Source organism: Dermacentor andersoni, chromosome 7, assembly GCF_023375885.2.
Source record: "Dermacentor andersoni chromosome 7, qqDerAnde1_hic_scaffold, whole genome shotgun sequence".
Taxonomy (NCBI): domain Eukaryota; kingdom Metazoa; phylum Arthropoda; class Arachnida; order Ixodida; family Ixodidae; genus Dermacentor; species Dermacentor andersoni.
The window spans coordinates 78,628,772-78,655,196 of NC_092820.1; the positions used below are offsets into that span (position 1 = coordinate 78,628,772).

At 46.0% G+C, this 26,425-nt stretch overlaps 1 protein-coding gene across 4 annotated transcripts in view; it reads right to left on the minus strand.

Annotated features, from left to right (window-relative positions):
• Nucleotides 1-26,425, minus strand: part of Atg2 (Autophagy-related 2) — a 117,116-nt gene that overhangs the window by 86,556 nt on the left and 4,135 nt on the right. For 2 of the 4 annotated variants that reach the window (XM_050181521.3, XM_050181519.3), the window contains exons 2-10: nt 23,931-24,099; nt 18,394-18,549; nt 12,405-12,510; nt 10,860-11,037; nt 7,541-7,711; nt 6,439-6,559; nt 4,069-4,245; nt 2,229-2,351; nt 1,499-1,531 (exon numbers count right to left, since the gene is read on the minus strand). In XM_050181521.3, coding sequence (XP_050037478.2) covers nt 1,499-1,531; nt 2,229-2,351; nt 4,069-4,245; nt 6,439-6,559; nt 7,541-7,711; nt 10,860-11,037; nt 12,405-12,510; nt 18,394-18,549; nt 23,931-24,099 — 1,234 coding nt within the window. The remainder of the gene's footprint in view (nt 1-1,498; nt 1,532-2,228; nt 2,352-4,068; nt 4,246-6,438; nt 6,560-7,540; nt 7,712-10,859; nt 11,038-12,404; nt 12,511-18,393; nt 18,550-23,930; nt 24,100-26,425) is intronic. The other 2 variants (XM_050181520.3, XM_055072764.2) reach the window with 2 other exon arrangements.

The following is a 26,425-nucleotide window of genomic DNA, read 5'->3' on the forward strand; positions in this document are numbered from 1 at the left end:
CGTTTACATGTGGTATACTGCACTGGCAAGTTGCTCACAATTCTCCCTGCTCACGCACCCCTTGCACTTGAAGTTGCCATAGCCCCCTGCAAGTACCGTCTCAAGTGCAGGCATGTTGTGCACTAAGTCTGCACTCGTGGCAACATGCAGATATACCTGTGCTACACTGGTAGAATAAAGAGCGACCTATAACATGCCCTGAGCTAGGTCGACAGAACAGGCAAGCTAGACGTTCCTCATGCATGTGGTTATTCCCACAGCACTGCTTAAAAATACTGCAAGCTGAAGATAACTATTTTTTTATTGAAATGAGGTAGAGACATGTGCATACCTTGTTAATGTGATCAGCATTCTTAGGATACTTCCTGCACTTTTTTGGTATCTATGCCTCTAACCCTTTTACCTGCTCTTGTCAATAAAAGTGAACACATTTAAAATTTTTCGGTGGGCAAAATGAAATGTGCGCTACGCAGGCTCTTCCAACGCAACAGCCACACGCTTCAGCACGCTGCGCCTTCAATGTGCCAGGTACGCGCTGCTGTTCAATGAAGAAAAAAAAATGTGCGAATGCACTGCTCCGTACTGAACCTCTTTCACGCCAATTTGGGTGACTCGGTATGTGTCACTGAGTATGCACTACCCCTGCATGAAAGAACAAGCCAGCTGTTGCATAACAGAGGCCACACAGGGATTTCGCGATATCGACGATGGATAGCACAGCGTGTCCAGAGTGACGCATTAATTAACTGGTCAGCAGTCGACATAAGCAAGAACGTTTGAATTATCTGTGGAGAAAAAGCAAAAGGAAGAGATTGATAGGACTGGATCCGTTACAGGCGTAAGTAACTGTACAATGTAGACATAGGAGCTTTGAGAAAGAGATAAGATCAAAGAGAGAGAGAGGGTAAATGCTAGACAGCTGTGCGTGTAGTTAATGCTCGATAAGCTCAGGCAGGCTAGGTCTGCTTATAACCACTCAGGTTTGAACAGAATGCCAATATATCGTCGTCATCATCATCATCGGAGAGAGAGAGAGAGAGAGAGAGAGACAGACAGAAGCCCAGCAGCACTGCATGCGCTATGCACGGTGTGTTTCTTAGCATTCGTACGCACCGACGCACCGCCAGATGACGCAGTGTCAGCATATGCAAACAAGAAGAGCTCGGCTGCATCGCATGCCTAATAAACAATGCATTTAGGTGGTAGCAATATGGTGTGGCACTACAATGCTTGCTTGCTAATCACATTAACATCAACATTCATCATGAGATAGGTTCTGCATTATTTTTTTTATTAGGAGAAGAGACATTGTTAGTACGCAAAAAAGTTGCACGTCTGTTGGTAAACTACGTTAGCATGCAAAGGAACTTTGACAGCCCGCAACTGACTCGAAACCTATGAATGCTTGAGGAGCGGCCAAAACATGCCTACAACACACGTCGTGTAGGATTAGGATGGTCAGTCAAGCAAGCGGAGCAAAACGTAGACTCCTACTCACGTTTTCCTTTTGACCTCTTTCTCGGCTTAGAGTCTGGCCAGAGAAAAGGAAAAAAGAAAACCAGAAATGTGGTTGACACACACAAGAGTTGGTTAGGTTCGCACGAAGGAGATGGAAAGAAGTTAGTACAGAGAGTTTCACAATGCCTTACGAGGAGATTAGAGGGCAAAAGTAAGTGTAAACTATCTACCAAGCACATTGTTTACATTTGCTTACATTATTTAGGATGTAAATAAATGTATGTTGTGTGCCCTACAACAGTGATCATCATCACTAGTATGTGCGTTTTCTCCTCTATGCTGTACACTACATTCTAGTAACCTCTTTGAAGAGGAGCAGAATCCAGCGTGCACTTTGTCACGTTAATGCGCGCAGTCACCAACAACTTAAACAAGCACTTTCCGAGTGCGACCATGCATATATAGCACACGCGGCGGAAGCGGTCAACGACTGAACGCGTCAGCCGACTTCCTATTTTTGTGGCCAGCAAGTACGGCCCACTGCTTGTGCTCCCGGCTGAAATGTAATGTATGAAGTAGCTATCCCATAGAAAGCGTCACAGGTATAAAACAACTGCACTGCGAAAGGCACAGGAGTGAGGCTACCACACTGCTTGCATAGCTTTGTGCAGCGTTGCCAGGCTAGTGTGAAACGGGGTATAGTTCCAACACTATCGCCACCACCACCACTTAGAGTGCAGCCACACCAGCTAGGCCTTTTAAAAACTCACAGGAACTGTGAATGCTACTTGTGACAGAGGAGTCCATGTCCGAGGAGGCGACGCTGCCACTCTCGTAGAAGGCACGCTGATTCGTCATCGGCATGTACTCGTCCTCCGGCTCAGACAGACAGACTGCCAAGGCAACAGAGAGAGAGAGAAGGGAGTCTTAGCCCGCAAGTGTAAGGCCTTCATCACCACCATCAGTCACTTGTCTGCTGCAGGGCAACGGCCTGTGCCAGCAATCTCCAATTACTAGGCACGTGTGTGAATATTCAAGATTATCCGATATGATGCTACTTGATATTTGCTTTGGCTCGAATTTCATTATTTGAAACGACCGAATACAGTTAAACCTTGACATGACGAAGTCGGTAAAATTGGCAATTTGCTTTGTTATATAGAAATTACATTAGTATTGAAATTCGACATTTTATGCAGATAAGTATAGCGGCTGATTAGATTTTTTTTACACGGAAGGGGCCCACAATATTTTCCGAATTATCAGCCAATTGAAAAAAGAACATTTGAATGACAAAAAAAAAAGGCCATGTTGAATTTGGGAGGCGGCAACAAAACATAAGTTTCATGCTGTCTGGACGATATATTCACATCGGCGGTACAAAGCGAAGCCAGGCTCTCGCGTTCACTCCACCACAGCGGCTGGTAGTGTCTCCCACTGTGGGATGACGCTATCATGACAAGCGCCGGCAGCAGGGAGTGAATGCTTTGTCTGCCTCTCGCTCGCTTCACCGAGTCTTCAAAACTCAAGATTACGCAACCACCAGTACTAAATGTGCCGCGAAACAGCATGCATGATGCCATGCCATCCACACACGCCCACTCAGGTTTGGAAAACCCAAGACGGCACCAGAGGAGAAAAACGTGTGAGGGAACTTATTTTATTATGATTGCAGAGGCAATGATGCATCAGGTTTTGTGGGTGCATGCTCCGCCCAGATCAAGTGTCGCCTAGGAATGGAGGCACGTCTCTTGCTCCTTTCACGACAGCAGAGGAATATGACCTCCATGCTCACAGGGATGCCACACAGTCGGGAACGCGACATGGTTGCAATTTCTGGACTGCGTCGTTTACATGTGCTCGCACTTTGGAATAGCTCAGGTGTCCACCTCCAATGAGACAGTTGCAGTGTCCACAGCAAGGAACGTTAAAAACAAACAAAGAAACATTGCACTTTGGGAGGCGACATGGAGCGTCCTCTTTGTCGGCGGCTTTCTCGGAGTCAGCGTCTCTTTTGCACACACCACTCTTTCTATATGGTGTTTCGGTGATGTGTGGTGGTGGAACCTATAGCAGCAGTGCGGGCCAAGTGCCAACAGCAACAATTTTTGGTATAGCTCATACGGTGACAATTGATAAAACTGATGGGTTGATGGGCAAGATGGTTAATTTTGGGGCTTTCAGTATAATGACCTTTCAGAGTAACAAACAACTTGACAGTCCCCTGAAGTTCATTATATCAAGATTTCACTGTTTTCAGCTGCAAGAAGCAACACTTCTGAAAAAGCAAAGTAACATGAATCTCCTAAATCGTGGGATCGCCGCAGCGAAGCATCGTCACTTGATGCCACTTTTGACGCAATGACCGCAGCACGGACGCTTCCGGTGGCCACGATACATAATACAGTGGTGCACCTGAATGTCGTTATACCGAAGCTGAAGGTAGAGCCCAAATTACACAAGAAGTGTAGGTACTGATCTTTTAAACAGCATGCATCATGCAAGCTGGCGCAGCTAGATGTGGTCTGCAATCTCAGAGGCCACACTTAGCTTTGCTGCTTCACCACACTGCGCCCCATGCTGCACGATGTGAGCCGCTGCTCTGCTCACCTGACGAACTGGTAGACCAGCCCATGTTCGCACCTAGGGACCGCGAGGGCCGAGGCTTCCGGTTCAGGAGCTGCCGCTGGAGGTCCTGCTCGATTATCGTGTAGTGGTGCGGCTCCATTGGTGTGCACTTGTAGTGCCGGCCTCTCAGACTGCCAGAGAGGTCATCGTTCCCAGAGGCTGTCCAAGAGAGGGCGGGAAGGGAAAAAAGAGTTCAGCATCCAGGTGCACTTACAATCGGGCCACGAATTTCCATGTACGAGTCTCATGCCTTTCCTTCAGGATCCACTTACATCACAAATCAAATCGCAGGGTTTAACGTCCCAATGGAGCATACACGCTATGAAGGACACAGTAATAGAAGGCTACGGATTTCGCGTTTTGCCACCATTGGAAATTGGACACTGCAACCGGGAGTCGAACCCACAGACTCATGCCCAGCAGTAGAAAGCTGCTAGCCAGAGAGCCACAGTGGCGAATCCCACTGATTGCCATCATCAGGAAGAAGACCTCTTCCAGAGATGTCTAGAGTTGCCGACCGATAAATCGGACACCGATAATCTGGACGTGCTCGGTAATTCGAACAGCTTTGCAGCACCGCCAATGGCCCCATAGACTTAATGTGTATAGACGACCGATATTTCAGACAGCCGCTAACTCTACATTCGATTATCTGGACTCCATCTGTGACTGTAGCGTATGCCAACTCTGCCGCCATTATCTCCTCTGGCAACCTTGACGAGACATCAAGTATGGCCTCAGAGAGTACCTGCTAGATGGTAATTCCTGATGCTTTGCCTTGGTTGCAGCACTGCGCCTCAGAGATTTAACAGCAACTGTCAATCTTAGAGGCTTTGCCTGAATTGTGAGGTCGTATCAACATCGCAATCATCACATCCTACTCTGGCAACTAGCACACATGGCTCGCTCTTGTTTGTTTGCCTTCCGGACCGCATTCCACCATTCTGTGCTTGATTGTTTAGTTTGTGCATGGTTTGCGCTCCAGACAGCACTCTGCTAGCTACAAGATATCTTTCTCGTGACGTAATCGACGGTCTGCACCAAATATGCCCTAGCAGTCCGACTTCGAGCGAGTCTCGAGTCGCAGTTCGAACGACCCCGACTCTGCAACGGAAGAGCCTGAACTGCTGCCTACCACAACAAGCACAAATGCGGACATCACTGATGACCATCACTGAGGCTGCGGTGTGCCGATTGCTGTCACCATTACGTTCCAAGACATTGCAGACGTCGACGGTGCAGTGTCTTGTGCCAAACTGAACGATGATGAAACAATTGAGCGAGTTCTACCACTGCCAAGCAGCTACTGTAACTAGGATGATGTGCCATGTACTCCAGAGCCTTCACACGAGGATCTGACTAATACCATTGCAGTCCTCGCGTCGGCGTACAGAGACAACACAAAACTGGCAGGAATGCAGGTGGAGTTGGTTGCACGTAAATGGAAGTGCTTGCAGCAATGAATCGACCACATATTCCTTGCACAGGGGCCGTAAAATGTAGAAGTAATCTTTCTTTTTGGATATATATATATATGTGTTTTTTCGGACGTTCGATACTTCGAACTTATTTACATCCCCCACGAAGTCTGAATTATTGGTCGTCAACTATAGTTACCTCCAAAACCAAAAAGGTAAACATTTTTTCCATGCCAATAGCTTCCTTTGAGTCTTTTGCCCATTTTCGTGGTCTATGACTGGAGGTTGGACTTTTGCCACTGAAAGAAAGGATACGTGCTTTTGCACAAACAAGTTGTGGGGCACGTTTGTCGCCGAACGCCAACTATTATCGCTCGCTGAGGCACACTTGCTGCCTACCTAAGCTAGCACTAGAGACGTGCTTGCTAACACCTCTGTGCTCTATGGAACTGCCTACTGAAACAAGAAAGGCAGGCTAAATATCCTCACTGCAATCGAATAGGTTTCTAGACGCGTTTGGTTATTTGATTACATTCACAATTATCACTGATGGCCTTCTGCATAATTTTCTTCTTTCTTTACATTGAGGTCAGTAGCTATGCATTCACAATCGTGCGACATTTAGTTTCCTGCATGATCCAACCAATAATTGCGTACTTTTTTATTATGGGTCATTTTTGGTTTTGACTCGAGAGGTGGGCCGAGGTCGTCGCAGCATCGTGGGGCACTTGGTAACTGCATCAGGCTGTTGCACAGCAACACACACCACCGACACACGCGGGAGCATATATAGACTGCCACAAGCTACAGACCGGAATATTTGCTAATGCTGCACATTCGCAGCAATCGAAGACACACAAAAAAAGCACTTTCATTACTAGCAACCTCCCTGGGGCTATGACAAAAAAAAAAAAAAAAAGAAAAAAAAACTCACTTGCAACACGAGCAACAAACTCACTGGGGCTCGTGAATCCCTTGGCCATTTGAAGGAGCAAGTGAACCTGCCTTGGGCGCAGAAAGAAGGAGAGTTGACCCAGACTGAACTCGATGTCGACCTGAGAAAAGAAGGCAAACATCAGCGATTCTATTGGGTTTGAAGTCATTTGCCGAGACAAATTACTTGCCTGGCTACCCCCAATTTTGGGCGAAACTCCTTCAATTATGTACCGAGTCACTCGATTGTATGCAACAACGATGACACCAACGGTGGCAGCGCGACATTGACAGCAACGATGACAGCAATGGTAGCATGGTGAGAACGTTGAAGACACTGAAGAGTTGACTTCACGAAAGGAACACTATTTTACAAGGATTGTTTTAAATCGACCGTTTCCTGTCCCTCCCAGTGAGTGGCTATAGCGGAGCCAACTTTATGGGCATCAATGAGGCATTTGGGGTAAAAATTACCAAGCTAATTTCATTAATATTTAACAGAATGGCTTTCAATGTACACGTATCGCAGTAGAGAGCCACTTCCATCATTGAGACTTGTACAAACATTGTGTGTTCAACATGCTTGAAGTCGACAAAGGAAGCAACTAGGGCGCTAACATGACCATGCTCTAGGATATGCGTGACAAAACCAAAGTTACAGGAACGATGTCCACAAATGTCTTTACTTGTAATATCAAAAGGACCTCGACTGACATCAGTAACTCGCGAGTTAGCACTGCCACACACCCTTGCTGTAGAGGGAAGTGGGGTTACCGTGCATTATTTTTTTTTTTTTTCACAGCTAAGGCACTTTGCAACCAAGCCCTACAGCAAGGCATGCTTCTAACAAAGCGTGGTTGCGATAAAGGAAATAATGCCCGTGTCTGAAACAAGTCATAAAAAAAGTTTCACCCAAAGTTACGCTTTCTGCAAGCTTATTCATAATAATAATTTCGCTATTAAGAGACGGTATGTTAATAAACGCAATCACTGCTTGTTAAAGGTTTCCCAGAGAGCTGCTTACAACGAGCTAGAAAACACTTACATTTGTTTCGGTGCAATCGCAGCCGAGTAAATCGAGAATACATTTCGCCAACACTCACGCCGGAGCCTTCGAGCGACTCGTCCTTCTTGAGCTGCAGCTTTATCTCCTGCTGGCCCGTTAGTCGACAGATGGGGATGGGCTCCACGATGGGTGGCGGGGGGGCTTCTTGGTGGGGAGGGGCAAGGGGCGGCGAGGCCCCTGCACATCCCATCAGCATTTCCTGGGGCTCCTGCAGGCGGCGACCATCATGCCATCAACTACAATCCCAATGCTGTCTACAGTAAAAATAAAACGCTAGCAAATTGACTGATCAGCACTAACACAAGTATACCTATTTATGAACATTGTAGACTTTTTAAACAAGCAGTGATCGGTCCTTGCTGACGAGTTTAAGATGGGGATTGTGTATGGGCTCAGATGAAGAGTGAAACCACTTGTATCCACAACGAAGCACTGAAGCCATCCACGCTTGCTGTGTTTCCATTAATTCAAACTACTATCACAAGGCTTATGCAGTACGGGGTGTGTTCCAATTCTGGCCGGTATTGGAGAGAGTTATGAATACAGCTAAGAGGACAGCATCAAGCCCCAGTGATGAAATGCCCCTGGAACTGTCTGGAGGACATCCCAGACATACAACAACCTTGAAATGCAACAAGAAACAAGAAACAACAAGCAACAAACATGCAACAAGAAATTCCCTGTGGGTGCGAACCTATGAAGAAAATGACAGAGCTTAGATAAGTGCATAGAAAATCTTGACTTTTCTTTTTTTGTCTTCAATGTGCTCACACAAACACATACCGTATTTACTTGCATAATGATAGTACATTTTTGTGAAAAATATTGCCGCAAATTCAGGGGTGCGGTCATTACGCAGGTTAAATTTCCCCCCAAAAAGAAAAAAAAAATTTTCTTCCCGCATTTGCTGCGGGATGACAGGCAGCTGCCGCTGTAACAGTGCGGGACACCAAAACAAAAATGGCAGCCGGCGGAGCGATCTGAACGCGCCAAATGTGATTTTTTTTCTTCTTTTCGCGAGTACATTACGCACACTGACACAGTTTCTTCCGTATCAGTAATGAATAATATTGGCAAGTCTGCGGCAATAACGTAGCCATGTCCACTTTGAGGGGACAGAAACAGAGATGGGCATGCTTAGCTGCCAGTGACATAGAAACACATGGCAGGTAAGCGGTGGAAACTACGGCATTTGTCTTCACTACTATCCTAATACGGCAGGTTTCTGCTAAAGGTGGGCAAATATCGTAGCTGTGTTACAAGTGGCGGCGTATGAATACAGTACAATTCTAATGTATCAGTGTAAACGTGGCTACTATCTTTGCCGTTCGTGATTTGCTGCGTGCCCACGAGTGCAAACGAGAAGAATCGAAAGGCGCCTTGTTTATTGTTGTTGACCACAACCATTATAAAGCCTACAAATAATAAAGCCAAGGCAAGTATGGTAGCAGCTTTCTTTTTTTGTCATGGAAGTGTGGAAAGTGATGAAAGGAATGAAATGGGGCATCTTTTTATGAATATTTGGTGCATGCAGACTGCTTGGTATGTCTTGAGTCGTTCCCATAGCATTCGACAGCATTCAACAGATGGTAAGTGTGATCATCATTAGCTAGACTTGGCACAGGACATATCGCTGCGGCAAGTTCAGGGTGCGATCAATACACGGGAAAGAAAAAAATCAAATTTTGACGACAAAATTCAGGGGTGCGATCATTACGCCAGTGCGAACATTATGCAAGTAAATACGGTACTCAGGAAAAGGGACAGGCAGAGTGAACGAGAGCCGACTCCAAATGCCGACTTCCATTTGGAAGTCAATGGATATCTTGCCTTGTATTTTGACATTCATTTTTGGCACAGGCTGCACCTACAAAAAGTCACTGCGTATACAGCGTAGTCTACTTATAGTGATACCACATATAACGTCATATCAAATATGTCAAGCTTCAACTGCAAAAACAAACGATGCTGTTAGTTGAAAAAAGTCTCAGTAAGACAAAGCATCGATTGTGATGGCAAATTAGTAGACTGCTGTACGACATAAGGATAGTAGTTTGATCAGCTGTATTAAACTAGTAAAAATTTGCTTACTAACTAAATTAACAAGCGTGGTGTCATACGTGCACAAGCAAACATGGCTGCATCTCACTCGATGACCGTGCACATTCACTATCAACATTGATGGAATGAGAAAGCGAGACAGCAGCAGCAAGCGAATTGACGTTCGTGTTGCCTCCCACTTCAATGCGAACAAAGTTGCAAGAACAGAGCGCATGCGAAGCTATTGGCCCTCGGTGCACCTAGACTCTGTACTCATCGCAGATCGCTTTCAAGATGGGGTCCTGACGGCTGCGCAGTCACGCTGTGCGCAGCTGTCGCCGAAGTAGAACGCCCTCCCTGCTCTCCCCCCGGCACCTTGCGCCTCCTCGCTTCATGCTTTCTTACCTTGCACACAGGAGATTAAGCCGCTGTTGTCAGCCCACCCTCGCACACTCTCACTAGCACATACAACATACGGCGTGCGGCGATGATGTTATCGCCCCACGACTTTACACGGAACATCACAGTATCGGCAACCCTGACGGCAGGCATGTGCCTGGAGTGTGCATATAATTGAATAAAAGAAGTTATATTCTACATGCGAATGTGAACTATATAAAACAATACAAAAACAAACTAGTACTCAAAAATTATAACTGCACGTCTGTGCTACACATAAAGAAATTCAAGCGAGTTTTTTTTACCAGTGGTAACGTGGTGGTTCATTGGCTGACTTCTCATTACCAGCCGACTTCGCTTCTTCACCTTCCATAGTCCGTCTGCCATTGATCACTGCCACTTTCTTTTCCAGTCCCACAAAACGTTAGTTATCTACGAACTCATTAAACAAGCATCACACACCTACACAGCATGGCACTTTTTTTCCATGACTCCGAGGCAAATTTTTGCATTGTATATAGGCTGACATTACCGTAAAGCCATACTGCACTTACAACAGAAAGCAAGTGAAAAATGCGGGAACATGCAAAATAACATTGCTTCAAGAGATTTGCAACATTCTGACAACTGCTTTGAGAATTGTCAAAGCTTGTTCAATTATACAAGGTTTGTTTTATGAAGGTTAGAACGTTTTCATATGTGGCCATTTGTGTGGGTTAGTATATGCTTGGACCTCTTCTTTTTCAAAGTGCGGGAATTTGGAGGTGCAGATCGAAGTGCAGGTATACGTTACACTGGAACAGAATTATTTCCAAGGCTGTGCAGACATAAGTGCAGTATTTCAGAGGTGGAGTTTCATGTTAGTGAAGAGTGTACGAAGAGACAACACACTTTTTGTATTAAAGCTTGTCACTTACATTGTCCTCGGCAGGCAAATTTGCGAGCACCTCAGATGAGAACTCGTCCGTGAAGAGGCTTGTTCCGTTGAGAATTATCCTCTTCGTAGAGACCGAGATACGTTCCCGAACCCGCTGGGCTATCCTCTCGCCAGCAATTTCGCCAACCTCAGCTGACTCTTCGTCATAGTAGTCCATACTGCGCAGATGGAAAAAGCGGGCACAAGGCCGACCAGCTGCTTCAGAAAGCGCCACGACAAATCATGAGCGAAGCTACTACCTTCCCTGTTTTATACAAACTTCAAAAATAAATGATAGGGTTCCTGTTGACCCCTTACAGCTTGTGTGCAGAGAACAAAATATTCACTATCTGTTTTTTCACTTGGAATAAGGAAATTTTGCTTTATTTCGTGTTATCACTCGAGTGCCCCAAGCAGAGGCATTACACAAGTGGTTTGGTTACAGTCAAATACAGACGTGTAGGAGCAAGGAGTACGTGTATGGAACACAAAATAGCACACGCAAGAATAATGAAAAGCTTACAATTAACAGTGACAAGTAATTGCAAGTAACAGCTTATAGTGGAGCATAGTGACAACTAGACCTTCACAAAAGGCAGATTTTTTCCCTTGCGATTTATTTCTATGGAGCACTTTTGGATTTTACTTCCGGAAACCAGACCACTGACTGCATCACAAGTTCAGAGCAGTACATATTCCCAAGTAGCATCACCAGTCTGACATAAACCATGCTTTTTGAAGACATTAACTGGAGATTAAGTGGATGAGCATTTTCATGCCCCATCAGTGTCACTACAGCCAATTTAACATACCATTTGTGAACCCACTAAGTAGTGAAGCGCAACTTGCAACTTCTGTTGGTTTTACAGCTTATGAAACAGAAAACACTACTGTAAGCTGTAATGCAACCTTTAGGCAAGTGGGTGCACCATTAAAATGAGGTAACTTTACTTGTAGCAAGTCATGCATGCTTTACAATTGCTTAATCGTTGCCATTCCTCGCAATGTGAAAACAGTAAATGCACGAGTATCCCCCACAGAAGGAAAATGAAATGAGAATTTGCACCTGACTTGGCAAGGCAATCATTAGCAAGGGGGCACTCCCCACTTGTGTACTCGCCACATTGACTTCCTGCTCCCATTGCCGTTGGGTCAAATGTGGCATGGCGAGCTCAGTTGTGCTACCGCACGCCCATACGCAGTAGAGCGTTGCTCGAGCTGTTCGACCCAGCAACAAGAGAAGCTAAGTCTACCGGACTCCTGGATTGAGGAGACCACCCACCGTGGAGCAGAGGAGCTACCCACGCTCTTTTAGCTCGCATGATGTCCTGCATGACGTTTGATCTCTCTTTCCCCTCACTTCTTAAGAACTTGCTACCTCTGACCAACCACGAACCCAACAATTTCTTCACTAAAATAACAACGAAGACCGGGAGGAGGGGTGGGGGGGGCAACACTGCATGGTTTCAATGGCACCTTTCACCTTCCTTAAATGTTTCCTTCTCCAAAACGCGTAGCAGCTACATAAAAAAAAAAGGGCACTCACGATGCAATGCGCAGTTCCAGTGCAATGCCTTGCTTCGAAGAGGGCTCGGGAAAATGGTCTACCCTGACGATGGTGTTGGTCAGCTTCACCTTGATCCTGCAGAATACTGTTGAATAGAAGCAGAACAGCTACATTATTAAGGCGATTTCCTTTAAAAGAAAACTCATCCTTGGGCATAGAAAAGAGTGCCGCAACAGCCACAACTTGAGGCTTTGCATGGTTCAATTGGCCCACCCAATTACAACGCAGACTTGCCAAGTCTGCTTGAAAAGAGCACGTACAGGCAAAGTTTTTCTCATTTCTGTTCATTAGATAGCCCTCAACTGGGTAGTGTCCTATGGAGCTTCAATTCTCCGAGAAAGCAACAAATAATTAGTGTATTTACTCGAGTGTAACAAGAGCTTTTTTTGTTTTCACAATTTTCATTGCTTGATCTCGAGCCTCGCATTACATTCAAATAACGGTAAAATTGACCCTTTTAAAACAAATATTCCAAATCCCACAGGCTTTTAATGTCATGTTGGCAGCACATACCTTTCTATCAATCGAATCCCCACAGTTATCTAGTACACTATACCCACAGATAAGTTGAACAAAGTCAAAAACTAGTTTTTTGGTTGGAATCGATGCCGTTTTTGCCGTGCTTGTGACTGGCGATGGTGTTGCAGTAGCCTGCAACCTTTCACGCTTTTAGTCCATTTATTTGCAACATTATGGCGACGCACCACCTTTGGCATGACGGTCGCTTCGACAGACGAGCAATGATGATGGTCGAGGAGCTGGGAAACTCCCCCATCGCTCGGCATCTTCGGCAAAGATTGGGCCCCTCGGTTAACTCCCTTTCTTGATGTTCTTACATAAAGAGGGTCTTGAATACGGCAACATTGATGCTTTCAGGTAGCATGTGCGGGTTTATTGACCAGTTGCCTTCACCCAGAAAGATCATGTACTCGTGACGCCTGCGGCAGAAAGGATGTTCCACATCTGCCGCCAAGGTTTGCGAGCGGTGGCGCTGGCTAACACTTCAAAGGTTAGTCCTACTAGCAACACATAAATACCCAAGAAAGTGGATGGGGAAACGGCACCGCGGTAGCTCTATTGGTTAGAGCATCGCACGCGATGATGTGGGTTCGTTCCCTACCTGCGGCAAGTTGTTTTTTCATCCACTTTCATTGCCATTAATTTATCATTTCTTTTACTCAATTAGTAAGCACAAGTAATTTCCCCTATGTTGTCCTTGGTGTCTTTGCTTGTTCGCTTTTCACGACACGATTAATCAAAATAGGGCGCCTCGGTAAACCCCCTTTCTTCTCGTTCTTTAATATGAGAGGTCACTCACTTTGTGGCACGAATCTTTTAATGGAGCCGTACCCTACATGTCTACAAGATTTGTCCTAACAGTTTCAGGGACAGTTCAATATGTTGACTATATTGCAGACTAGTGCATTGGCACTCTGCCATATAGTCTATAGTTCCAATATAGCCCCATAGTTCTGAAGTCCCCGCAGTAACGATCTACACCAGATAAAATTTCAGTTGCCATTATACATTGCTTTTATGAATGGGTGGTGCTATGGCATGCAGGTACAGAAAATAGGGCTCTCAAAAAATTGCACAGGGATGGTCTGTGCAGTTTTGAAATGGGTTTTGAAACTGGATGCAAATGAGCAAAAAATTGCTGGTGTCAATATCATAGCTGTAAAGATTGGGCATTTTACGATAAAACTAACAGTGAACAGGTGTGAAGATGCAAGGAAAGCCTTCATACAAGCATTCCATATCCGCCGCAGGACAAAGGCTTCCAGTGTTCTCCAGATACTCCTGCCCTGCGTCAGCTGACGCGATCCTAAGCCTGCAAATTTCCTAATACAGTCAAACCTAGACATTATGAAGTCGCACTTGCAGTGATAAACTTTATTAAATCACAAATTTTGTTAGTCCGACGTTTTAAAGTTTCAGCAGTAAAAATTTCAGTTTGCAAAAGCCTACCTGGTGGGATAGCATCTCGTTAGTAAGCACTTATAAAGAAATCACAAGTTCAGGACATAATTATGCAATTATGAGCAAGCTGCAGGTCATGCAGAGAGCTAAGAAAGTAGCATGGCTCCCAGCATAAGATTTGCATGGGACGCATCGTGCAGTCATAAATCTTGGACATAATGGTTAACCATGCTTAATGCCTGCAGCCGTCAGAAGATGGGGCTTGCAAATTAAAAAAAAAAAGCATGAAAAGGGATTCATCCTCCCTGAGAGAAATAAAGTAGCAGTTTCACTTGAAAAGCAAAGCACTAATAGCAACAGAAAAGTACTAGAGAATCAGATTAAGTAAGGCTTGTTTTATTGACTGTAGAAATTGCAGTAAACATTTACTTACCGACTAGGGAACCTGAAACACTTCCCACTGAAGTCAAGAAGTGCCATTACATGTTGAAGTGGATTATTTCAGAAATAGTACTTTGAATGAAAAAGTAGTTCAATGCATCTACCAGAAATGGAGTAATTAGCAATCGAAGATAGCCTGTGATCTCCTTCGCAAAGCTACCGCTCCCTTCAATGCCTTGCACTGCGAAGGCTACGGTGGAGTGGGGCGTGCCCACAACGTCCCACCTACCGAACGTCACTGTGGCGCGCAGTTCAAATTTGATTTTGGATGTTCACGTAGACAACATTACTTCCGATTGCGGTGCCTACAACCTGCCAAACCTGAGGCCATTCCTCAACTTATGTTTGAGCTCCCAATGTCTCATCGCTTTGCTGTGCCATGGCGTACTAAATCGTCACACGCGGCAGTGTTTTCTCCCACCGAGTGGGATAAGCAGCACATTTCCTTTTGCACTTATCTCTATGGCAATCGAAAAATTTTTGAGGTTCGAACAAAACGTTGTCTACGTTTGCTCATGGAAGTACGTCGGCACCGCCCACATTGGTTAAGCAATGGGTGCTGCAGTGTAGACTCACGCTTCGACCACGATGGCAACACACCTCGAAGGTGTGCAACTTAGGAAGCAGACGACCTGTTCTAGTCGGACGTTGGTGTTTGGGCAGGCTTGCCACACAGCTCAGGACACGTCGCCCACAGACCACTCGGAGCATGCGGTTGTCCTCAGCAAGTAGGTCTGTTGCGACACCCCGTGGCAGCCGTGGAATCTAAGCTACATAACAGACAGCTACATGCAACTGTGGTACATTTGCTATGTGCACAACAAGGCCGGAGTGCGTCCTCACGCTCATGTGCTCCAGTATGGCCGTGCTACATGGCACAGGCCAGCCTTGTCTTGCGCCAGTTTGACGGACAGACCGCCACATCCAAATTGCATGTTTTGAAGCGCTGTCAATAGCTCAGCATGAAAAGGTATCTGGCAAAGGATCTAGCCAGGAGGCGCCAGGAGTGAGTGCTTGCTTTTCAGTCCTTGGAGGGCAGGTGTGGCTGAGTGCGAGTTTAGGATAAGCTGCTTCTTACAGAAGTACACAATTCGTGTCACAATTCGAAAGCAGATTTTTGCTTACTTCAGTCTGTTTAGTAACCTGTGTCAATAAATATACGCAGTAACAGCAAGAGAAGTGCACTGATCCAAAAACGCTTTTTTATTGATAACTATTGGCTAATGGCAGCATTCTATGGGAATCTGCCCATTGAAGTCAAGAGGCAGCTGCCAGCAGCATCAAAAGGGCAAGGAGAAGGCATCTGCTGAAAAGAGCGAGAAGGGATTCATGCTCCACTTGCAAGCCCTCCACGCCTTGGACGAGTGCAAAATTTGGCCGGGATGCTCGCAGCAGCATATGCTATCCACAAAACGTTTCTTCACCAGCACCAAGGAGTGGTTCAGGGCCCCTTTACAAGCATGGTGTCACACACGCACAGGCAATTGTAAACAGATCTCACTCAATGACCTTGAAAACTCCCCTGTCATAATGCTGGCATGATGGAAGAGTGCCAGCAACAAAGAATGAACGCTTTGTGCTGCCTCTCACTCCACTGCGTCTCGGAAAGTTCAGATTGAATACGCAACCTTGAACACCAGGCACACAGGAACACAGGGCACGGGAAGCGACCAGCCATCTCAGCGCGCCCTTAGACTTTACACCAGCTGCAGATTACCAGCAAGGTATGCCACTTGGCCTGCATATGTGCTTAGCGGCGTGGGCAAAACACGTGTAGCCACGGCCACGAGCACATGCGGGTGAAAAAATTTTTTTTTTCTAATTTCATGCAACACTGAGGTGCGACACGTGCGATTCAGCTGGCGACATTCATCATGACAGCATTGTGAGGTGCCTGGTATCTCCCAGAGCACTGTTTCTGCTGAGAAGCTACAGTTGCAACTCGTTCAACATTGCACCGACAAGCTGCCTCTAGGTACTGCTAGAACATCACAGGAGGAGCTTCAGTGCATTGCTAAACCTGGCTATCGCTTTCGATGCTGTGCCCTTCCAGCAAGACTGAACAATTTTTCGCTCACCATTACCCCAACCTATGCAAACCAGCAAGTCAGTGGCCCAGCCCTTCCATCCACTCCGATGTACAGACTTTAATGGCACAAGGGCAATTTATGGCCAAAGAGAACCAAGAGTGCATGAAAGCTTATCAATGGCAATGTGTACAGGCCTGTCCGATATGAAAGGGAACAACGAATTTGTGTTCAAAGCCAGTAATTCTTGTGTGTTCTTGTAATGAGGAAAAGTTCCATGAGCAGGCTTCTTCAACAGAACAAAAACAAATAGCAGCGAGTGAGATTCTGACTTTCACATTTGCAGGAATTGCGGTTCCAACACAGAAAAGGTATTCTCTTTCATATCGGACAAGGGTGTACAGGACACTAACGGTAATACGCTCAAACCCGATTATAACAAACTCAATAGTTCTACAAAAGGAGCTCATTATGTCAGTTGTTTTATATAGGGACTCGTCCTTAGAGCTCAAATATCAATTGCGCTGTAGTTGGCGTCAGCAGTTACAATCCAACAGCACTTAGGCCTGGAAACCGGATTTTCAGTGTTATTTCTGTTCCAGGTGCGTTCTCATACCTAGCTGCATATTTCCATTAGGAACAGCACCCGGTTCTTACCACCTGTCAATTTGAAACTGCAAGCGCAGCTGCCATTTTTTATTCGAGAGCTTGCAATATATTTTACTACCAGCGGGACACTACTATTCTGCACAAGTGAACAATGTATTCTAGTTGGCTGGAAGCATAAACTTCGGTAACTACTACAGCATGCCACCATTCTGCAAAGGTCCCCGACAACATGGTGTCAGCATTACAACTGGACGACAGCCACACGAGGCATTAGTGCCGTCGCGGTCTTTATGAAAAATGGTGAGTTGCCAGAGAAAGTGTGCGTAGGTTTTAAATGCGTCTCTTGAATGCACAGCACTTTTGGATTGAATTCATGTAGGAGTTTTCTGATTAGTGATAACTTTAGGGAAAGAACTTGATGCCATAAAGCTTTATTTAATGTCAGCAGCGATGCCAGCCGTCCACCACTGAGCTCAAGAAAGGGACGCTACAAGACTTGAGAGGAAAGCAAAGTGTCAGTTGTACATAATTGCTATAACCTAATACACCATACTCAAGGGTGGATGTACTACACAGGTTAACCCAGGCTACCTGGAAGAAAGGAATTTAGGAAGGAGGGAGATGACAAAACAGAAAGAAAGGTTGACAAAAAAGTAAAAGAACAAGAGGAGGGACAGGAACAGGCGAAAGCAGATTTCCTCCTGTCGAATCAGTTCGGGGGTGCTGTCTCTGTGAAGCCAAAGCCAAAGAGGTGTGTTGCCTTTGTTAAGGAGCCTTACAAGACCCAAGCACTCAGCATCGGCTCAAACCCCAGAATCCCCCTTTTTTTTTGCCATGCAAGGCTACACGCGGGAGGGTCCAACCCCCCATGTGCTTGGGGTCTGTGGTGTCGCAACACACCAAACACCTGCTGACGCAGACGACCCTGCGGGGTTCCATTCAATCGGCCCACATTTCCTGCCTTCGCTCACCGGTTTCGATAGCTTGAGCAAACTGCTCGAGGCCCGTGAAAGGTTCGGCAGCCGCGGACGCCTCCTTCTCCGCGTCCAGGGGCTCCTGCTTCAGGTACTCCTCGGCCAGCTGCATGCTCGACATCATGCTGCCCAACATGGGTTCAAACACGGACGCTGCACATAGAGACAGGAAATAATGTCAAGCGAGACAGTTACCGCGCATAAAAAACGCTATGAAAAAAGAAGACAGATCAAGACAGACAATGCATATGAATGCAGCACTCATTTCAGGCGTTTCTTTTGGACTGTAAGTGCACATGGTGACGTTACACGAAATAACCGAGGTCCAGCTGACACAAGGTGGTATGCAGCTTTATACTAGAAGGATTTAAAAATAAAGAAGAACATGTCTGCAGCGTTTGCTTGGGCTTGCCAATACAAGACAAAGTTTAACAACTTAGAACCACCATGGCTAGCTGAAAGCTACAGCAGCAATTTCTTCTATCAAATATCTAGCACTTTCCAAACACAGAAGGGTCCTCTGAGTGAAACCGGCTAGTGTGGCTTAGCATACAGACTTAACAGGTCTCTTCAATTTGGCTGCACTTTCTGCACTAGCACTGCATGTTTGTTTTTAAATGAATGAAACAATTCAAGGCTTGTTGTGTGCTCGGCACATTTTGCACTTTCGGTGCATTGTGTCGTAGCGTCTGCTCCTATGACTGTTTCTTTTTGTATTAATGCACTCTCCATGGTCAGAAATAATTGTGAACATATATTTTTCCTTGATGTACAGTGGTCTTCGAGGTATCTGGCTTTAAGTGCAAACTTACTATAACAGCTTGCCAACTGCCCATGATGGTCCACTGCTGTGCTCAAAGGTTCAATCCCAGCGACGAGAGCCCCATTTTGACAGGGCAAAATGCAAGAAGAGTTGCGTTCTTAGATTTAGGTGCCCGTTAAAGAACCCCGGGTGGTCAAAATTAATTCCAAGTCCCACACTAGGGCGTGCTTAATTCAGATCGTGGTTTTAGTGTGCAAGACCCCAGGATTATATTTTTTTGCAGCCTATCATAGCTGAAGGCTAGGCCTATCCAGAGCCACTTCGTCATAGTCAGAATCAAGATTGCAGTTTTGTGTTGAGTGCAGTATGCAAGGATGATAATGCCATCGTCGGCAGGAAAACTAGCGCCATCTAGTAAGAACTTGTAGAAATTAACCAGCGTGAAGGCATGTATGGGACGTTTAGTGAAACTTCTTCCAAAGTCTTGCACTCCCAATGCAGCATTGCAGGCTTTACACAAAGGCAGGCCTTAACAAGCAGACGTGATAAATGGCGCATATCAACGACCTTCATATGTGCTGCAAAATATTTGACAAAAAGATCCCGAGGTCCAAGGTGCCAACACCACACTCTTGGACAGGACAACAAAACTATTCCAATCTCTTTTTTTTTATCATTATTATTTTCCCAACATCCATGATTAGCCCTCCAGGACAGGTGGAAAAAGCTTGCGCACCGTCCGTGTGAGCTGGACCCCAGCCATTTTGACTTATCATGGAAAGTTAATGGCAGATTCAGAATAAAAACATTAGAATAGTTTTAAGTTACCCCTACTCCAATTATTAGGTATGCTATAGTGGAGTGCTATGACCTAATTTTGAACAGCTGGCGTTTACTTATGTGCACCCAGTGCATGGTACAGCTTTTTTGCATTCCGTCTCCACTGGAATTCAGCTGCCGCAGCCAGGACTGAAACCCCCGACCTCGAACTAAGCAGTGCGACTGGGCTACTGCGGCAGGTAAAATTTCTTTTCATCGCGAATGTGAGCAGACGGAGAAGTGTCAAGCCGTGGTGACATCTGTCGGGTGGAAGCATTTACACACCAGTGCCGAGTTTACAGTGCTAGTGCTGTGGTTGCCAGAATGCAGGCTTGTCTCACTCAGCAAGAATCACGTGACGGTTCACTGGTAATACAGCATTCTTATTTTACTTGACAGGGCACGCCACACTAGTACAACACATCCGACATTCCACGTTGATTTGTGCATTCGACAGCACAGCAAGCGTTCGGCTTGAGACCCGCCACAAACGCCGAGCCCACCGTTTGAGCATTAGGTTCGCGGAGTCACTTTCACCGACAAAACTGCTTGCAGTCCTTCCCACAAACTGCTGAAGTGTTTCCTTAATCAATATTATCATCTAGAACATGTGCAAATTACTGTTCAGTCTCTCAAGGTCTGAAAATTCCATGAATTGTGCAAGAGATCACGCACTCATTTCGCACACCTGCCCCGTGGCGATGGCGGCACAGCTTGGCTGCAGCTGGGAGCGAGCGTACGTGCATGCGCATAGCTGAATGAGAATGAGGTCCATTATCGAATCATGGCCCAGCAGTGCTAGCTAGGCCTGGCTGGTGGGGGTGGTGGGCAGCAAGCTGTCGTAGAAAGCTTGTTCTGAATGGACTAGTAGACAAGTGCAAACAGATCAGGGGGATAGGGCGCAAGGTCACACGCACTGACTGGTCTGACGGCCGCACTCGTGAAGCGGAGTTGGTTGTTTGAGGTGATGTGCCGGCAACTACCGCAAATGCCTACTACCAAATTTGTTATGTGTACTTAAGACAGAACGCCCAAGATCTTGTGTCGGCATAAAACTCCAGATAGTATTTGCACAACAGAGCATAAAGAGATAGCTTTGCTGAGTCAAGGTCGCATATGCTATATCTGAAGTTCGAGATGGCGTGCAGCTTGACGAGCGAAGGCAAAGCACACCCACAGCCTCGACCATCACAAAATTTCAGGAAGGTATTCCAATGAAGCACAACTGACTAAATTAAATCCACGGTTTGACTGAATCCTGTCTGGTCAGGAAGAGGCATGATGATAAATGAAAATGCTGACCAAGAAAAAAAAAGACATTTAGTGGGAAATTAAACATTTTGGCTTTTCCCCAACTTAAATTTGTGAACAAGGCTTTCCATCACAACAGAGTGATATCGGTGCAAGGTGGCCGCTTCCAATCACAATCAAGCCTCGAAACTCTCTCGACTTGCAATTGGTTTCCTCATGCAGCTTGTGCAAAGGTGCCAATCGCAACCAAAAAATTCGATCTGGATCAAGCTCAATCACAATCAAAAGTACACTGTACGACACCCATAAAAAGATTCTGAAAGTAAAACTTTCCTTGCAGTGGTAAAGACTAAATCAATTTTGCCATCAAAATTAGCTTTTTTCGGACTGCCAGATTATGCAAATACCTTTGTGGCCCCTATTCGTAACAAGAAAAATCGTTTGATGTCCTGCAACTCACGACACGTGCCTCCTTCAGTGCATGTTTTACAGTCATGCAGCTCCACACGCACGTCCCCCACTCAGTGGGCTTTCTTCATTTGGAACTCTGTTTAATTCGAAAAAATGTTTAGGCCCTTTCAAGATCAAATTATAGAGATTTAACTAGTATCCACAATGTTAGCAAGTTTGTCATAAGAACCTAGATTATGAAGCATAGTTTATTTGAAGCCCAAATGGAACATTCGGAACAGATAGGCAGTTTGTTTGCCAAGACTCTGCAGGTTGTGTGAATTATCACGGTTCAGAAGGAAACATCTGGGTCCCTGGACAATGTATAGAGCGCTCCACTATGTAACTAACTTCTTGCATATTGTAAGCGAGAAGAAGGGGGGTTAACCGAAGGGCCCAATTTTCATTAATCATATCATGAGAAGCCAACAAACACTGACACCAAGGACAACATAGGGGAAATTACTTGTGCTTAATAAATGCAATAAAAAAACGATAAATTAATGGAAATGAAAGTGGATGAAAAAACAACTTGCCGCAGGTGGGGAACGATCCCACAACCTTTCTTTATCTAAGATATACACTCCACTATGTAGCTAACCTCACATTTTATGAACAGTCGACTGCCGTTAATTCAATCCTGACGGGTCGAACGAAACTGGTCGAATTATGCAGTGGGTTGAATTAAACAAGAGGAAGAAAAACATCGAAACACGCCGTTAATTCGCTTGATAGTATTGCCTTTAAAGTTAGCTTCGCCGTAGTACAGCTGTGTTATGCGGTGAAGCATACAAAGCGGGGTAAGGTGCCGCTGGTATAGCAGGTGTTCCTAATTTACACACGCACATGCGCCGTCTCCGGCCACAGTACGAACGCCGAGACGCCCAAGTTTACTGGCAGACTAAACTTCCCGAGCGTTTTTTTTTTTTTTTACCGCCTTTCCCAAAACACAGATGGTTTTTCTCCGCTTCTCGGTGCACGAATATAATTAAGGAACACGTTCTAGGCTTTGTTAACGGTCTCGTATGCGACACGCTTGGCGGGTGAAACGAGTGCTCAACTCGCTGCAGCAAAGTCAGAAACAGCTCTGAATGGCTACCAGTACGCTTACTAGGTGCTCGTCCTGTGACCGGAGACGGCGCATGCGTGCCTGTATAATTAAGAAATGCATACTGTGTCTCGTGAGTGTTGGTATGCTCCACCGTATTACACGGCTGTATTGCGGGGAAGCTGACCAATCGAGTTCGAATTCGCCGTTGAAGGCCCATTTTGAGATCCAAATAACGGAAGGTTGGACCCACAGAAATTTATAAGTGCCGGCTGGAACCTTTGGTCGAGATCGAATTAACCGGAAAAAAAAAATTGGATTACCCGGTAGTCAACTGTATAGCGCAGAAGCACATCTACCCCGTTCCCAACGCACGGCACGTGCTAACAAGTTGGCATCCCCACCTCGTGCGCCGCAAGTGGAGCTATTCACTGCTTGACTCTTTCCGAAAGTGTAGCGGGAGGCTGGCACGGTTCCAGGTAACGCAGGGCCCGAGCAAAGCTGCTTTGCAGCACTGAAACGTCGCCCCCTTCCGCCTATTGTGACGGCGCTTGCAAGTCAGGATGGCAATACCGCACGCAGAGAGAAGTAAGCCCTCGGACAGTTGGGGCCCAAGGAGCGACCCTGTGCGCCGGATGTGACACAATCGCACGGGCGCCTACCATTGGCCAAAAATGACGACACCTGAGCGGGCTCGCCGATTGGCCGAACGTGACTTCAAGACACCGAAGGGCTTAAGAGCCAGAGACCGGGAGCAGCAAGGGAGCATTCCTTCATTCATCTCTTTCGAGCTTCTTGCCACGGGCCGTAGCATCCAAGTTGCTGCAGGCCCGTAATGACTTGATGACTGTTAATTTCTTTGTACTCTCACTGTAAATAATGTAAATAAACCTCCAGTTTTCATCTCAAAGTCCTCCTCAACCTCGGCCAACTCCCGCACCCAACAGCAAGGTCTAATATCTGGGGGACAGCAGTTGGGATTGTCCTCCATATCAAACAATAGATAGTGTGGCCGACGGGATGGAATTTATTGCACATTTCCCACTAATTTTGAGTGTGATCGCGCACACTACAGAATTTAAACTATTGCAACACTGTTCGAGTCATTCAAAACTTTTTTCAGATTCTCACACCCCTAAAAAAGAAAAGACCTTAAGAAGAAGGGGACGCTAAAGCAGCTGTCACAGTGACGGCCGCCCATACCGTCGTCGATCCTTTCTTTGGGCTGTACGGTGAGCATGAGTCCGTCGACCTCGACGACGCTGTTGTCCGTGAGTGGCCTGGACCACGGGATGGCCACCTCGATGGACGAGATGTAGCCCTCCACGATGCGGACGGGAAGGTTGAGCTTCTCGCCCAACTCATTGAGGCCCTGCAAAAAGAAGATCCGTTCTTGCAAAATCAAGGGCCTTGACGAGAGCTGACATTTGGGCAAGTTGGTACACAATACGACAGATACATGGAGGAAACAAAGGGCCCAACTGTTCTTACACAGTGGAGATGCTTGCTGTGTATGTGTGTGTCTGCTCTGTCTCCGTCCGTGTAAAATGTTGCAGTTCCTCTCGAACAAAGACCTTCTGTAAATGACATTTACAGAAGGCATTAAAAAATATTACTTAGGCTATATTTACTAGCAAATTACCCTTCTACAATGTAAAAAAAAGCCACTCTTTTACTGCAAGAGTATGCTTGATAAGCCTGAAAACACCGAAAAACTAACGTCGAGTGGTGACGTCGCTTTGAAGTTTCCGCACCGTGACGTCATGGTTTTCGACACCGCCTGCTCAGGCTCAGTTAATTTTTTTGCCCGTAAAGGTAGAGTACACCGTACATAAAGGAGCCAAAGAGTGAATATAGCGATTTTCGAAAATTTTTGCTTTGACATAACGACTCAAATACTAGAATAAATGCTAAAATCGGCGACGTCGCAGTGGCGTAGCAGCACTGGGGTTTCAACGTTAAATTGAATATTTATTTTCCCAATCTCTTCTATAAATGGAGTACTGACAGTATTTTCTACTGACACTGCATTTTCCACTTTTCACTCTTATGCAAAATTACACCCTTCGGGTCATATTCGACCCGAAGGCCAGCTGTCTTGCCTGCATTTCCTTTCCTCAACGCTGCGAGCCCGGTACTTCCAAGTCACGAACGGCATGCGCGTTATCAGCAATGGCATAGCATTCTCGACAGGAAAGTAATGAGCGCAGCGTTTTCAAGAAAGGGAACGCAAGTTAGACAGATGACGATTATTGTCTGGCTAATATACACCCCAAAGAGTGTACATCTGTTCAAGAGTGCACTCTTAAGCCAAAATACACCCTTTTGCCACACAACACTCTCTAAAAACAGTTTGCACCCTTTGGGGTGTATATCTGTCACAACGATAATCGTCATCTGTCTTGCCCGCGTTTCCTTTCTTTTAACGCTGAGAGCCCGGTACTTTCAAGTCACAAACGACATGCACGTTACCAGTGTGATGCAGCATTCTGGACAGGAAAGTAGCGGGCGCGGCGTTTTCAAGAAAGGAAACGCATCAAGGCAGATGACGATTGTTGTGTGGCAGAGATACACTCCACAGGGTGCAAACTTTTCTTAGAGTGGACACTCTTAGAAAAATTTACACCCTTTGGGACTTATCTTGTCCCACAACGATAATCATCATCTGTCTTGCCCGCGTTTCCTTTCTTTAAACGCTGCGAGCCCGGTACTTCCCAGTCACGAACGGCATACGCGTTATCAGTGTGACGCAGTATTCTCTACAGGAAAGTAGCGAGCGCCGAGTTTTCAAGAAAGGAAAACGCAAGCTAGGCGGATGACGATTATTGTTGTGGAACAAATATACACACCAAAGGGTGCAACCGTGTTAAGAGTGTAATCGTCATCTGCACTCTTAGGCAAAAAGTACACCCTTTGGGGTGTCTTTGCCACAACTATAATCGTCATTTGCCTTGCTTGAGTTTCCTTTCTTGAAAACGCCGCGCCCGCTACTTTCCTGTCAGGAATGCTATGTCATGCCTATAACGCGCATGCCGTTCGTTACTGGGAAGCACCGAGCTCGCCGCGTCAAAGAAAGGAAATGCGGACAAGACAGATGACGATTATCGTTGTGGCAAAATGGTGTAATTTTGCTTAAAGGTGTTTTGTACGCACACACCCCAAAGAGTGCAAGTATTTTTTGAGTACACTCTTAAAACAGTTGCACCCCTTGAGGTGTATATTTGTCCCACAACGATAATTGTCATCTGCCTTGCTTGCGTTTCCTTTCTTGAAAACTCGACGCTCACTACTTTCCTGTCGAGAATGCTGCGTCACACTGATAACGCGCATGCCGTTCGTGACTGGGAAGTACAGGGTTCGCCGCGTTAAAAAATGAAAACGCGGGCAAGACAGACGACGATTATCGTTGTGGGACAAGATAAGCTCCAAAGGGTGTAAATTTTTCTAGGAGTAGGTTTGTAAACCCCAGAATACTGACAAGCATCAGCACAACACTGACAGCTCTTCCACCGTCAATTTCGGTTTCGTTGTCCACGGGGCTACTGTGCCGTGACGTCATGTAGCAGAAAGTGGTCACGTGGCAGGATATCGCGAGATCTTGACGCTCGCTGCAACCTAGCCTCTCGCCTCCTACGCCGCTACCGACGAGTGCCGACGTTGCAGTACAGCAGTCGACCGAGCGAGGGTCAAAACGTTAG